Raw genomic sequence first — 14,977 nt, 5'->3', positions numbered from 1 at the left:
TCCATAAACTCGCAAAAAATGAACGAGGCTAATATTAAAATCCAGCCATCTTGACAGAGCAAGCTTGGTCAATAAAGGATTTATCAGATATGGTTTTCAGGAAATTTTTTTTTGAGGGACCCAGCAGGTAGTCCCGGGCGGGCAAGACAGCGCCATGTCGCCTCCCCGGCTAGCCAATCACAGCACAGGATTTGGTTCATCTTGCCCGCTCACGGAGCTAGCCATATAATAAAAGGGGTTACACCTATTCTTGAAAATCAACAGAGGCTTACTAGACTAGTTACTTTGCTCGCGTTTCGGAAAGTGGTCTTTCGATCGAGGTCTTAGCGAAACTGAGTAGCAATGATATTTCGTAAATGTTTAGCCATTTCTTTCGGCCGAAAACTCCAGCGTAAAATAGTTACGTTAAACAAAACCATATATAAATTCTGTAAGTTCTCCATCTAAACAAATGGCATGTTTGGTTCAATTCGATTCAATGTTTGTATCTTTGTTTGGACGAGCCATAGCGAGGACAGCTAGAAAATTAGGGGAAGGATAATTGTGTTCGGCGAGGCAGTACGGTTCGTAAAAAGTAGTCGGCTCAAAGGAATTACCTCATTATCCTACTAACTTGTAATTAACCTCTTATGCTTTGCTATGCTTAAAACCTAATCCTTACACAGAAGAGAGTGCAGTGGACAGTGAAGCTACTAATTATTCAAACGAATCAATATATATATATATATATATGTTGACACTTCTTAGTTATCTCTATATAAAATGGCAAATTATACCTCCGCTTTAGTCAAGGCATAAACTAAGGTGGATTGACTGGGAAGCTTTACACTTTAATTTATGCTTGTACCTGAACAAAGAAGGAAAAAATAAGATAATAGTGCTGTTGGTTTAAGGTCATTTATTGGCCTGCGCGCAATGTCCCGAAGAATTCAGCCATTAGCACTTTATTGGGGCTTGTCTGATTTGAAAAGACTTCATTTTATCTATGCATTGCAGATGGCTGCCTCGGCCTCTCTTAGCATCAGTTACTAATAGCGTGACTGCCTGGTTAACTATAAGCGCAATAATTAGTGTTTGGTTGCACCTCAGATGGCGCGCACGCGATATCGATCGTGACAATCAATGAATTCACAAATGTCGGCAATGAAATGAGAAGCTAAATACAGAATAAAGGATACCAAGCCCTTGACATTGGTCACGTGAGTCCGAAGTCCCTATGCTATTAGGCTTCACTGAGTCTGCATTCTCATCTCTGATAGCTAAGAGAGTTGATCACAGGTTTTTTCCGTGCGGCATCAAAAATGAGTGGTAGGACAGTCTTGAGAGACGAAGGGATGCTCAAAGAAATTTTCCAACTCTACGACACCACGGGAGGGGATAAGATTGACGTCACTCAACTCGGGCAGGTTCTAAGAGCGGCCGGGCTGAACCCAACACAGAGTGAAGTTCACAAATTGGAACGCGACGTTGGTAAGTCAAGTGTTTCCTTCGAAGAATTCTTGCCGATCTACAACTCCGTCGCTCAGCACATGGCCAGCGTGACCAGAAAAGCAACCCCTGAACAAGTCGTGGATTGTTTTAAGCATTTCGATCGCGAGGGAAGCGGGTGTATTTCGTCTAGTATGCTACGCCATGTTCTGACTTCTTTGGGAGAGAAGCTCACAGACGAGGAATTTGATACTTTGTCTTCAGGGCATGTGAGTTCCAAGGGCGAAATAAACTACGAAGCGTTCGTTCCTGCGATCATGGCAAACGCCGACTGAATGGAAACTTAATAACGCGTGTGTGTGTGCCTCGTAAAGTTTGACTCCCAGCGAACTGATGGAACGATAAACAACGTAGAAACTGAACTGAAGACAATATCGGGTAAAAATAGTTGAAAGTATTGTCTTGACACGCAATGTTGACCTTTACAAACACGTTGAAATTTATTGCCATTTATGTCTGTCTAAAGGATCATAAAACCGGCAATTAAATCTTAAAGTTACAACAGATTCCCTGAAAAAACAAAGGGTTATGCTAAAAGGCTAATCTTTATGGAGCCGACCAAACGACTAAAGGAAGATGAAGAATGTTTCATCTATTCATAGTTAGTATTTATTAAAAGTCAAGATTGAGTTGTCAACAGTGAAAGAAAATTATTAAGCTTTATAAACTCCCTTATAAGTAAACAAATGGGCATATGGTTAGATAACAGAGTGATATGGAAAATTATCTATGAACTCCTGTATGTTCTGGGTATTTTGTATGCGAAGAGTGATAGCTTATTGTCTGTTGTTGTCAAACAAGCTTTTGCATACTCTGTTCAGTGAATCACTTCAAAACCGCTTTTTTGTATTCAAAGATGGTATGCAAATTTGAAGAAATGTATATAACATTCAATATAAGGGATAATAAATTAAGTATTGACATTAAGAAGGCAAATAGAACTCGATGAATTGCCGCTTTTCTCTCTTATATATAGATGTCACAGATATCAACAATCAGGAGTTTCTGATAAACGGTTGTCTCCTATAAGGCTGGTTTTCACTAGAGCATAAGCACAAGCACAAGCATAAGCATAAGCACAAGTGAAAACAGCCACGACATAAACATAAGCATAAGCAGAAACATAAGAAGAACGAACCCACTTATTTGTCTCGTGCAGTTTTCACTAGTAACGCGTTCGACATAAGCATAAGCATTAGCACAAGAAAAACGAACAGGAGGCAGCTTTATCAAGAAACCGTCAGACATCGCCAAATTACAATTTACGCCGGGAGCGTTTAGATAGAGGGAAAATTAGAGAAATTCTCTTATCTCCAGACTTGTCAAGACTCTGTTCTTAGTTAGCTCTATGCGACGACGGCTGAACAGACTGGTAAGGTGTCAATCTTTCCTCAATCTTTATGTGCCGGTTGCATTACTCTCATACCTCAATTACAATAAGATTACCCACATGCGTCACTAAAATTTTTAATTATATAGTCGCACCCGTCCGCCACATTTAATTACTTGCATACATCACATTACTTACATGTACAGGCATCATGTGCCTATAGGAGGGCCGGGGGAAGAAAGTAAAGCTGGGAAGCTGAGCCCGGCGCATGCGCAGTGCGGGACTCAAACAGAGAGACTGAGGCCCTGTCCACAGGTTGTGCCTAAATCCTACCGCTCAGAAGGACAACCGAGGAGTACTAGGAGCGAGTTTCCGAGTCGAGCAGTTTTCGGAAATTGTCGGCTATTCCAATATGGCGGACTATACCAGTCACATAAATATGCGAATTGCCAGTGGTAAAACTATGTTGATCAACAAGACAAGTACGTTTTTATTTACCTGACAAGTTAAGAATAATGTGTAGAGAGTAAAGCAGTGAGTTGTTCGGCAAATGCTGTATATTTCTTTAGATCTCTTCCCGTCTAGTTCGTAAACCGTAAATTTGTACGCCGGCCAACACATTACACTGTCGACGTCTTTGACTTATAATAGGCACAAACGTTTTTAAATACGTCGTTCCTTAAGGACGAATTTTTTTTATTGATTCGACGGATCCCCGAATTCAAACTTCCTTTGCCTTGTCCCTCTGGCCGGTAGGATCTTGGAAATACTACCGTCCAGAGGGACAGCTTGTGTATAAGGTAATTGGACTTAAGACCATGCACATTTTTATTTGTAGAATAGTTTGATACATTGCTATTTAGCCTTACACTACACTAGATTATCACTCTACAATAATATTTCAGTTTTCTGTGATCTTGTCCCTCTGGCCGGTAGGATCTTGAAAATACTACCGGCCAGAGGGACAGCTTGTGTACAAGGTAATTGGACTTAAGTTCATGCACAGTTTTATTTGTACAATAGTTTGATACATTACTCTTCAGTTTTATGCTAGACTAGAATCACTCTACAGTTGAATCTTTTCAGTTTTCTGTGATCTTGTCCCTCTGGCTGGTAGGATCTTGAAAATACTACTGGCCAGAGGGACAGATTGTGTATAAGGTAATTGGACTCAAGTCGATGCACAGTTTTATTTGTAGAATAGTTTGATACATTGCTCTTACTTTAGTCTTACACTACACTAGATTATTACTCTACAGTAATATTTTCAGTTTTCTGTGATGTTGTCCCTCTAGCCGGTAGGATCTTGAAAATACTACCGGCCAGAGTGACAGCTGCTTGTGTATAAGGTAATTGGACTCAAGTCCATGCGCAGTTTTATTTGTACAATAGCTTGATACATTGCTCTTTAGTCTTACACTACACTAGAATCACTCTACAGTAATATTTTCAGTTTCCTGTGATCTTGTCCCTCTAGCCGGTAGGATCTTGAAAATACTACCGACCAGAGGGAGAACTTGTGTGTAAGTTAATTGGACTGAAGTTCATGGTGTCTGTAAAAGTCTATTCATGCTCTGTTGCAATAAAATCAATATTTTACTATTGATGAGAACTTTTGAGTTCTTTTGAATGTACATTCCTTCAGTTTGGTAACTTTTGCTGTAAGATCTGCATTTTCATCACTTCATGGAGAGAGGGAATGTCATCCTGGAAGATAAGACAAACATAGTGAATTTCTGCAAGAAAGTGTTATGAATAGGAGATGTGTAGCTGGTATCCATGTAGTTTGGTTTAAATTGATTTTCCATTACTTTGTCATGTGATGAGAAGTGTCGATACTTGCTTTTGATTCAAAATATCTGGTTGAAATTAGGAGTTTCTCCCCTGCTGAGATGCTCTGGAAACTAAACATAGATAATACCAATGAATTTAAAATGTATCACTAGCACAAGTGATCAGTTCAGGTAAAGATGAACACTTTGATTTGAATTAACTCAAGCCAAGCTGATTATTTAAAGAGACATGGTAATTGATAGACTATGGTATTTGCAGAGCTTACCATACAGACAAAGACACCACAATCATAATCATTCTTTTGCTTAGGTGTATCCTATGTATAGGGATTCAATTAAAATGTGTAAGAAAATGTTCAGTCAAAAGAGCGCGTGTTTGTGTGGACTTAGTGCAGACAAAGAGCCTGGCACATTTATATTACCATAAATCTAACTAACTGGCATATATCTGACACCATCGCTGCCATGTTGGATGACCCTTAACAAAAGAATTAGCTTAGTTTATTGTTCTTGTCATCCAACATGGCCACCAGAGTCTTTGTCACTTGAATTTTCTGCCTATTTCACGCCAATTTCATCACATTCCATTTACATTGTCTAAGACTAGTTACTGGGGGTGGGAGATTATTAGCTCTGTTACCTTTATCATAAGGACCCCTATAAGCTTTCTAATGCAACTGTAGCTCTATTTGTTCCATTTATATATAATTGCTTTGTGTGGACTAAAAAATTTAATCGCGTTCAATCAAGCTGTTTAACAATTTCTTTTTTTTTGGGGGGGGGGGGGGAGAGGGGGGTGAAAGGGGGTCAGAACCTCCCAGTTCTCCTGCTTCCCATACCTTTCTCTCTTGACTCCTGCCCTCCTCCATTTTGCCCCGTCCCCTGTAAATAAGGACACTCAAAACACATACTTATCATTTAATTAGCTGCGCAATCCTTTAGCTTTTTTTTCCTTTTTTGCTTTGTTTTCAGCCTTGCTCCTCTAGCTCTTCATGTCTTTTAATTTTTCCTTCAGTCCAGAAGTCTCAAGAAAAGCTAAATGTAAGTCAAAAAGCATTTGGGTTCTTGTTTTTGAAAGGATTTTAATGCTTTTAAATAAATGATTCCTGCCTTCGTAGAACTCCCACTTCTCATCCTTTCCTCTCCTGCCTCCTGCCCCCTATTCTTCTGAGGCTCCCGCCCCCTACCCCCCCCCCCCCCCCAATTTTACTCATGGGTGCACAAATATGCAAACTCAGCAAACTATTCAATCTGATTAATTTTTAGGGTAACTGGGGTTACACTTATTAATTATTTACACTTGTTTACATTTGTTATTTAGAAAGCCTCATTTTAGAAGTGACTTATCCTTTGCAGGATACAGGCTTAATAAACATGAGGGAAATAGACTAGAAATTTTGCAATGAGAGTGGCTTTGTGAGTATGTCAGGTCAGTGCCCTTTAAGCAATACGTTTTGGTTAAATAAAGGATTTCCTTAAACCTATTTTGTTTAAAGGTAAACACCATTCACCAAAAAAAGACAATAGAAGGACATTTTCATCACTTTAATTTGTGTTTATTCCATAAACAGATAGTCTTACAATGCTAAGGAACAGTATCCAACTCTTTAAGTTTAACAATCCTGAAGAGATTCCTCTATCCTTACACAGAGTATGTAAGTCACAAAATAATATATTAAATATTGATGTATACAACTTGAGCCCACTGGACATGTCAGAAATGTGTCCTAATACAGTCTGGCACTCTGTTTCACTTGGAGTGAATACAAAATAAATTTTATTAAGGCATCAAGTGTCTGATAACTTTCATATAAATGGGAATCCTCAATATTCTAGCCTGCTTTATGACTTAAGCAATATGAGCAATTATCAAACTATTGTACAAATAAAACTGTGCATGGACTTGAGTCCAATTACCTTATACACAAGCTGTCCCTCTGGACGGTAGTATTTCCAAGATCCTACCGGCCAGAGGGACAAGATCACAGAAAACTGAAAATATTTAACTGTAGAGCCATTCTAGTGTGGTATAAAACTAAAGAACAATGTTTCAAACTATTCTACAAATAAAAATGTGCATGCACTTAACCCTTTAAGCCAAGGAGAGAAAAACCTTATTTTTCTAAAATTATAACCATAGATCGAAAGACCACAAGTAATGTACCAGTTAAAAGGTATTGTTTGGGGTATGTCCTAAATCACCATAACAGACATACAAGGTGTCACAAATTGAATTGAGGAGTCTTCAAAGTAAAAAAATGAAAATGTTCAAAAATACCTTATTCCTTGTATATATTGGGTATACCCCTAAACAATAGCTTAATTTGCAGCTCTGGGTGTGCAGATTTTTATCAGATATTCACTTGACCATAAAATTGTAAAGCGTAAAAGTTTCAAAAACTTGAGGGGTGGTTAATCAAGTCTGATTCAGGAGGGGGGTATGATTTTATGCTTTCATTGTAAAGATGTCTCAAAGATCCTTTTGGCGTCCAAATTTGAAATGAACTGGCCAAATATTAAGCTTATTATAACATTTTGTGCCATATGGCACTATCGGGACTTAAAGGGTTAAGTCCAGTTACCTTATACACAAGCTGTCCCTCTGGCCGGTAGTATTTTCAAGATCCTACCGGCCAGAGGGACAAGATCACAGAAAACTGAAATATTAGTGTAGAGAGATAATCTAGTGTAGTGTAAGACTAAAGAGCAATGTATCAAACTATTCTACAAATAAAACTGAGCATGGACTTAAGTCCAATTACCTAATATACACAAGTTCTCCCTCTGGTCGGTAGTATTTTGAAGATCCTACTGGCTAGAGGGACAAGATCACAGGAAACTGAAAATATTACTGTAGAGTGATTCTAGTGTAGTGTAAGACTAAAGAGCAATGTATCAAGCTATTGTACAAATAAAACTGCGCATGGACTTGAGTCCAATTACCTTATACACAAGCAGCTGTCCCTCTGGCCGGTAGTATTTTCAAGATCCTACCGGCTAGAGGGACAACATCACAGAAAACTGAAAATATTACTGTAGAGTAATAATCTAGTGTAGTGTAAGACTAAAGTAAGAGCAATGTATCAAACTATTCTACAAATAAAACTGTGCATCGACTTGAGTCCAATTACCTTATACACAATCTGTCCCTCTGGCCAGTAGTATTTTCAAGATCCTACCAGCCAGAGGGACAAGATCACAGAAAACTGAAAAGATTCAACTGTAGAGTGATTCTAGTCTAGCATAAAACTGAAGAGTAATGTATCAAACTATTGTACAAATAAAACTGTGCATGAACTTAAGTCCAATTACCTTGTACACAAGCTGTCCCTCTGGCCGGTAGTATTTTCAAGATCCTACCGGCCAGAGGGACAAGATCACAGAAAACTGAAATATTATTGTAGAGTGATAATCTAGTGTAGTGTAAGGCTAAATAGCAATGTATCAAACTATTCTACAAATAAAAATGTGCATGGTCTTAAGTCCAATTACCTTATACACAAGCTGTCCCTCTGGACGGTAGTATTTCCAAGATCCTACCGGCCAGAGGGACAAGGCAAAGGAAGTTTGAATTCGGGGATCCGTCGAATCAATAAAAAAAATTCGTCCTTAAGGAACGACGTATTTAAAAACGTTTGTGCCTATTATAAGTCAAAGACGTCGACAGTGTAATGTGTTGGCCGGCGTACAAATTTACGGTTTACGAACTAGACGGGAAGAGATCTAAAGAAATATACAGCATTTGCCGAACAACTCACTGCTTTACTCTCTACACATTATTCTTAACTTGTCAGGTAAATAAAAACGTACTTGTCTTGTTGATCAACATAGTTTTACCACTGGCAATTCGCATATTTATGTGACTGGTATAGTCCGCCATATTGGAATAGCCGACAATTTCCGAAAACTGCTCGACTCGGAAACTCGCTCCTAGTACTCCTCGGTTGTCCTTCTGAGCGGTAGGATTTAGGCACAACCCGTCCACAATCAGCCGGAGAAATCTGAAAACGCAGTTTTATTTCTACGGTTAGGCCTACCGTCCACACTAATCCTTCACGAAAACGGACCTTTTCGAAAATACTTTTCAAATCAGAGGAATTTGAAAACGCCGGCCTTGCGTTTTATTTTAATGTGGACGGAAAACATCATTTTGAAAACGCCGGAAATGATGACATCGCGATAATCACGGGATTTCCCTGCCGGTGTTTTTCAAGCATAAATATTTGGTTTCTGGCTACAAACTGAGTACCGTGGTAAGACACTATCGTGACCTCTGGATTATATGGCATTTTCCATTTCATTTCATATGCCAGCTGTCACGAGCCCTCCTGTGCATGTCTAGACATACCCTCCAAGAAAGTGTGTGATCAAAGCTGTACTTTTATAACTCGTTCACGTGGTGAGATGCGAGAAGGGGGGAGGGGGGGGGGGGATGGGGCGGAAGGCGGGGCAGCCGAGGCGGCTAGCGAAATGCAGTTAAATTGCAAAGGGAGGGGGGTGAAAGGGGGTATGTAAATCCGCCGATCCGTGCTTTTTATTACGCCAAATCCACCGATCTGTGCTTTTTATTACGCCAAATCCGCCGATCCGTGCTTTTTATTACGCCAAATCCACCGATCTGTGCTTTTTATTACGCCAAATCCGCCGATCCGTGCTTTTTATTACGCCAAATCCACCGATCCGTGCTTTTTTTTCACGCCAAATCCGTCGATCCGCCAATATTTTTCTTCAAATCCGAAAACAAAATTACATCCGGAAAGGTAAATGTGAATGCCAGTAATTTCGCACAAATAGTAAAGAAGGCAACATGCTTATGACTATAGCACAGTCTCACACCCGAGTTTAAATGAGCTTTGTTCGAAAGAAAAAAAAAAAAAATTTGGAAGAACTCATTAACATACCGACTAAGGCTGTACTGAGAAAGATCTATGATCCAAATTTCGTTTAGGACCCAAGATCCGAACATCAAGACAGGAACAATCCGGAATCCGCGCCAAAATTCACAGCTGATCCACGATCCACTGTGTTTTCAAAATCCGCGAATCCGCTCGATTTGGCTGCAAAAATCCACAATCCGTGCGCTTGTTAAGGCCAAATCCGTCGATCCGAAAACCTATTCAACCCCCTCCTTAGGAATGGGGTTGGGGGTCTTCAGTGAGGTTCTATGAGAGTTAGCTCTGGCGGTCTAACTTTTCGGCTGATTCACAATTGAGCTTAGTACCGAACTCTATAAAACTGTCTTTCAGCTATTTCAACACGAATTTTAAAGCTGTTAAATATTTCGACCAGTCGTGTACCAATGGGTCCGTTAACCGGTCGTGAGTTTGACCCTCACACGGACCAAAAATGCGATCTTTTGGGCCTGTTTGTTTTGAGTCATGTCTTTTATCTTCGTTAAACAAAGGCGATGCGCTTACAGTTAATTTTTTCTTTTCTTAGATCAGTTTTCGCTGGAACAGAGACTTTCAACCATGGCCATGCCCGGGAGCCATGCATGGGTTAATCTCACGCGCGTGATTCGCGCGCGGCCTGTTAGTCTTATTTTTGCCATATTACAAAGTTCTTTTGATATTTTCAGTGGTACATTTGATCTTCTAGTGATCAATCGGTGACTCTTAAAGATACTTGCATGACATTACGCTAGGCGGTAGAAACCGTAAATATTCTTTTCTCGGCTTGTAGCGGTGGCAAGCGTGTACAGTTTGAGTTGTGTGACGCACTAAAATTTAGACTCTATCAAATGAAAAATCAATCAATTTTAGCCAAATCTGGCAAGCTGATACGTATTTCTAGAGATAACTTTTTTAACATTTCTGATTTCTTTTTTTTGTTTAATTTGATTTTTCTTTGTACTCAGCTGTCATATCTGTGACTGAAACTCTGTTGCTGTATGTAAGATTGCGTGACATCAGCTGATCATTTGTAGCCAATTGTTTCGAGACAGACTGTCAATATCAAATATGTAAAACAAACATTTCTGTGTCACCGCCGGCCCATCCTTCAGCGCTCGTACTGGGTGGATCTCGTGCATTCAATCCTACATACCTCGTATTCCATCTTCCGCTGCGAGAATCTTCTGTGTCTGAAAATTAAGCGGATTGGCGTCTCTGATCGTCTTCACTTCTCAAAATGGCTGCGAACTGCGGATGGCTATGGTCTTTCATCTGGCTTCTCCTTTTGATCTGTTTAGCTTGGCCACTCGGGATTTTAGCTGCAGTGCTGTACGCGATCTTTTCACCTTTCGCAGCTTGTTGTAGCCCGTGTACAGACTTTACAAACTTTCTAATGGAACATGGCGTGAAGCTACCCTATACGGCCGCTACCAACATGGTTCACGGCCGATCTGGTTGTTAAAATTCGGTGTGGAAAAGTTACGGGAACCCTGTTTGTGCTTTTGAAGACGCTCTGTTGTTTTGTGGTTAGTTTGATGGCTGGGGTATGTAGCACAAGAACACACAGATTATATTGATCTGCTACAACTCGAGGATATAGAAAACAGCAGGTCACTTCATTAAACTGGGAACTGAACAACTGAACTTCCGAAAACGGAGCAAAATGAAGCTTTACTTGAACAAGGACTACTCTTGCTTAAATTTGTTACAAGGAATGTATTGTAATTTATGCTTTCTCGATCTGTGTTATTTTATTCGAAATTATGTTGATCTTTGTGTAGATTTGTAGCGTTGATGACCGTAGATGGAAATATTGTGTAGAATGTTCTGTTGTCAGGGATCTTGCTTGCGTTGGCCCTAAGCACACTGAAGATCCGAAAGCTAATAGAAGGTTAGATCAATGAAAGTGAGAAGTCTTTTGTTTGCCTGAAAGTTACTGAATATATTCACGGTTGAATGGAAAATGAAAGTAATTATTCGTTCTTCCGTTTTGTCCTTTGCGTACCCGTTTCACAAGTGGTTACAAATCTACAAGAAAGTTAAAAATACCGGGTCAAGTTCGTAAAAAGTGTGCGATGTCTAGTTTCTTCAGAATTACATAGCATTTTTGATTAAAATTTATAACACGGAAAACCACGGTTCCATTTTTATCGAGTTATAATTAATGGGCGGTGGTTTGTGACCCAAAGAGATAACCTTTTTCATTGGCTCATCAGATATTTTCAGGGTGACTGTTTTTATCATATTTATGGCCTACAATACCCAGTTGGAGAGCAGACATTTGCTGTGTCAAACCAGAAAAGTATGGAAATGAAACTGAAAAGCTAAATTATGCATAAAAATGTCACATTTCTGTCAACCTTAGTTCGATTATAACTGTATCTTTTGAAGTCCTTCAAATATTTATGCCAGTGACCATTTTCATTTTTGAGATAAATTTGAGTCCAGACAGGAGCACGTTAGCTGCACTATTCTCACCTAGAGAATAACAGGTAGCACTGTACCCAAATACAGTTTTCATCACCAAAATGTCAAACATCCTTCATGATTGGGGTCTGTTTGCAACATGAAACGGCAAAATGACAAATGGCACTATGGTTAGCCTAAACAGTGCTCCGTTAGCCTAAATGTCACTGGTTTTTCACCATTTTGTGTTTTAAAAACTCCCTCAAGATTGTAATACATATATTCCCTTGTTATTAAGGGATCGAGCGGTCTGGGTTCGAGCCCTGGCCAGGGACATTGTGTTGTGTTCTTGGGCAAGACACTTCACTCTCACAGTGCCTCTCTCCACCCAGGTGTATAAATGGGTACTGGCGAACTTAATGCTGGGGGTAACCCTGCGATGGACTAGCATCCCATCCAGGGGGGAGTAGAAATACTCCTAGTCGCTTCATGCTATGGAAACCGGGATAAGCTCCGGCCTGATGGGCCACTTGGCTCGCATGCAGACTTTATTGAGACAATTCCATGTCATTTGCATGATAACAATCTCACAATACCGTAGGGCAAACAATGAGCTACAGTGGGCGGAAGGTTCAGCTTCCAGAAGCCCTCGCAGCCCCCTATTAATGCCATCCCATCTCCTTTCACTCCCTCTCTGCACTCCTCCTCCAGGTTGTTCATGGCCTGCCTGGTCTTCTTTTGCCTTCTGGTGCCCAGGTCAGTGCAGTTCTGGAGATGTGATTGCAGTCCTTCTGCAGGACATGTCCAATCCATCTCCATCTCCATGTCCTCATCTTCACCAACAGTGACAGCACATTGGTCCACCTGTATCAGGCCATGAAATACTGTTTATAGGACCCCATTCTAGGTTGAAGTGATTCTCTGTAATTTCCTGACCAATTTCCTAACCAATTTCCTATGAATTCTCTGTTTTGCAATTTTGGTGACAGGCACTTTTGAATAAAGTGAAGACCAAAATAGCTAAATTAATGCACCCTGTTCTAAGCAAAATCAAATGCTCAAAACCATACCTTGTCAAATACCACATGCATTTGTAGCTAATAGGGAAGTTGCCACCCCCTCTCGCTCTCTGTGTACCATAAATCCTCTATTGAGTCCCCCAGAACTTATTTATTTTAAGCACTTTTGAGGGCGGGGGGCTTATGAGAGAGGTGGGGCTCATTTGAGGGGGGGGGGGGGGGGGCTTATTTAATTCCTAGCAAAACACATTACCGGTATCAAAAAAGAAGAAGAAGCAGACTAGGGTTAAGCTTACCTACTTCCTGGTTTGGACCAGGACAATGGCAGTCTGATATGGAAAAGTTCAAGCACATGAAGTTTGAGGTTGTGCAGCCAAAGATAACAAACTAATTCGAACTTTCAGCACGCGAATAAACCATACCAGATCAGTCCACATGAAGCGTTACAGTTGTGATTACAACACAAATACAGTCTATCATGTATTAACTTGATCGTGTGGAATAAGGGTGGAGGAGAGGGGGGCTTAATAACTTTCTTCCTTAGAAAAAGGGTGCCTTATTAGAGAGGGGGGGAGGGGGAGGGGCTTAAAAGAGGATTTACGCTATATGTTGTGGTTCGATATCACCCTAGGTACAATTTGGTATTTTCCTTTGTTTCAAATATATTGTATTATAAATCTATTAAAATAATATTTTTGCTTGCATGCGATTGGTCTAAAAGCACCTTATGACTGAATGTGTCTCAGCTAAAACTGGGGAATATTCAAGTGATATTCCCTAATTTTTGTGTTGCAATAAATATTTGAAGGATAATGGACCCAATAGCCTCTATTTGACTTGCTCAAATATTTGTCCTTGGACATTATTTGTTCCTCGAAGCTGGTAGTTTTCCTTGACCTTTGCTCTCGCAAAACTGTTTGCTTCTGAGAAGAGATAATGTCTGCGGACAAATATCACACCAAATGGAGGCTGTTGTTTATATATCATACCAAACACCAGAACCAAGGAAAACACAAATTACCAAAGGAAAAATTAAACATATATGTTTGCATTACGCAGTGGCAAGTATAGTCGGTTATAAGCATAGTACAGCATAATGATGTAATAACCAGATGAAAACACATCATTCATGCTAGCTGACAACAATGGCTTGGAGAACTAGGGACTTTTGTAATACTGTTGACACTGTTACAGTTTCTTTCACTTTCATTGATTGTCTGCAGTTTCAAAGTTTAATTTTAAAATACATTTCTGATGAGCTGAGAAAATATTAAGCCACTGACGAGTTAAAAATAAAATAATATATATATATATATATATATACTATCTTGGCTACTTGATTAATACGTTTATTACGTCTGGATTTGCTTTCTTTATCAAGCTCTCGGTTTGTCCACCTTAAACATTTCACCATGACCCGGTACGATCCAGTCCGCAATCTCCAGCACTCTTTTTCTGCTTTCCCTTTGTTTCTCAGGGAATTCGCTGTATTCCTCCCATAGATTGTCGTCCCCTTCATGTTCAAACACATCCCCACAGATGACAACAGTTCCAAACTCCGTGCCTCTTACTACAACGCTAACATCCGAGTGGGTATGCCCTGGCGTACTAATAACTTGAACATTCTCGTAATCAATGCAAAACGGGGCTCCTTTGTTAAAGTTTTCTGGTGGATCGACGTAAATGTCCTGTTCTTGTAGAATATCATGAGACACCATATGCACAGCGTTGGAAAATAGGTTCAAATTTCCCACATGATCAACATGCCCGTGGGTGCATAGAACGTAGTTCACCTCTTCTGGTGCAACATGGTGTTGCTTCAACTTTTCGAGCAGACGCTGCTTATCTCGTGGGCTTCCAGTGTCAATGATAATTTTTTTATCCTTTCCAGTAACTAAAGTGCACGTTCCATTCGCTCTATACCTTTTTTCGGCATCCGTGTAGCCGTAACCTTCGAGTAAAACTGAAACCTTGTAAGTTTTCTTTTCTTCCGCCATGTTTGAAGAACTGAAGATGATGAATGGCGGAGGACTGGTTACTAATGTTATG

At 40.0% G+C, this 14,977-nt stretch overlaps 1 protein-coding gene and 1 pseudogene across 2 annotated transcripts; one reads left to right on the top strand and one right to left on the bottom strand.

The window, feature by feature from the left end:
* Positions 1-816: 816 nt before the first annotated feature.
* On the top strand, positions 817-11,636 carry LOC110052177 (myosin-2 essential light chain pseudogene; annotated as a pseudogene). The gene is made up of 4 exons (XR_016201898.1): positions 817-3,300; positions 5,584-5,652; positions 5,968-6,040; positions 10,469-11,636. The product of XR_016201898.1 is annotated as a myosin-2 essential light chain pseudogene (transcript).
* Positions 11,637-13,945: 2,309 nt separating this feature from the next.
* LOC110051823 (metallo-beta-lactamase domain-containing protein 1-like) lies at positions 13,946-14,954 on the bottom strand. The gene has a single exon (XM_020757898.2). The coding sequence runs from the start codon at positions 14,923-14,925 to the stop codon at positions 14,305-14,307; it is 621 nt and encodes a 206-aa protein (XP_020613557.2). The 5' UTR covers positions 14,926-14,954; the 3' UTR covers positions 13,946-14,304.
* Between the last annotated feature and the right edge of the window lie 23 nt (positions 14,955-14,977).

This window comes from Orbicella faveolata, unplaced genomic scaffold (assembly GCF_042242905.1).
Source record: "Orbicella faveolata isolate gen_17 unplaced genomic scaffold, um_ofav_v1 contig_35, whole genome shotgun sequence".
NCBI classification, from domain to species: domain Eukaryota; kingdom Metazoa; phylum Cnidaria; class Anthozoa; order Scleractinia; family Merulinidae; genus Orbicella; species Orbicella faveolata.
Note: the sequence above shows the minus strand (reverse complement) of the source record. Positions and strands in the feature narration are given on the sequence as shown.

Excerpts from the sequence above, each read along its gene's own strand:
- LOC110051823 (XM_020757898.2), bottom strand. The coding sequence starts at position 14,925 with ATGGCGGAAGAAAAGAAAACTTACAAGGTTTCAGTTTTACTCGAAGGT.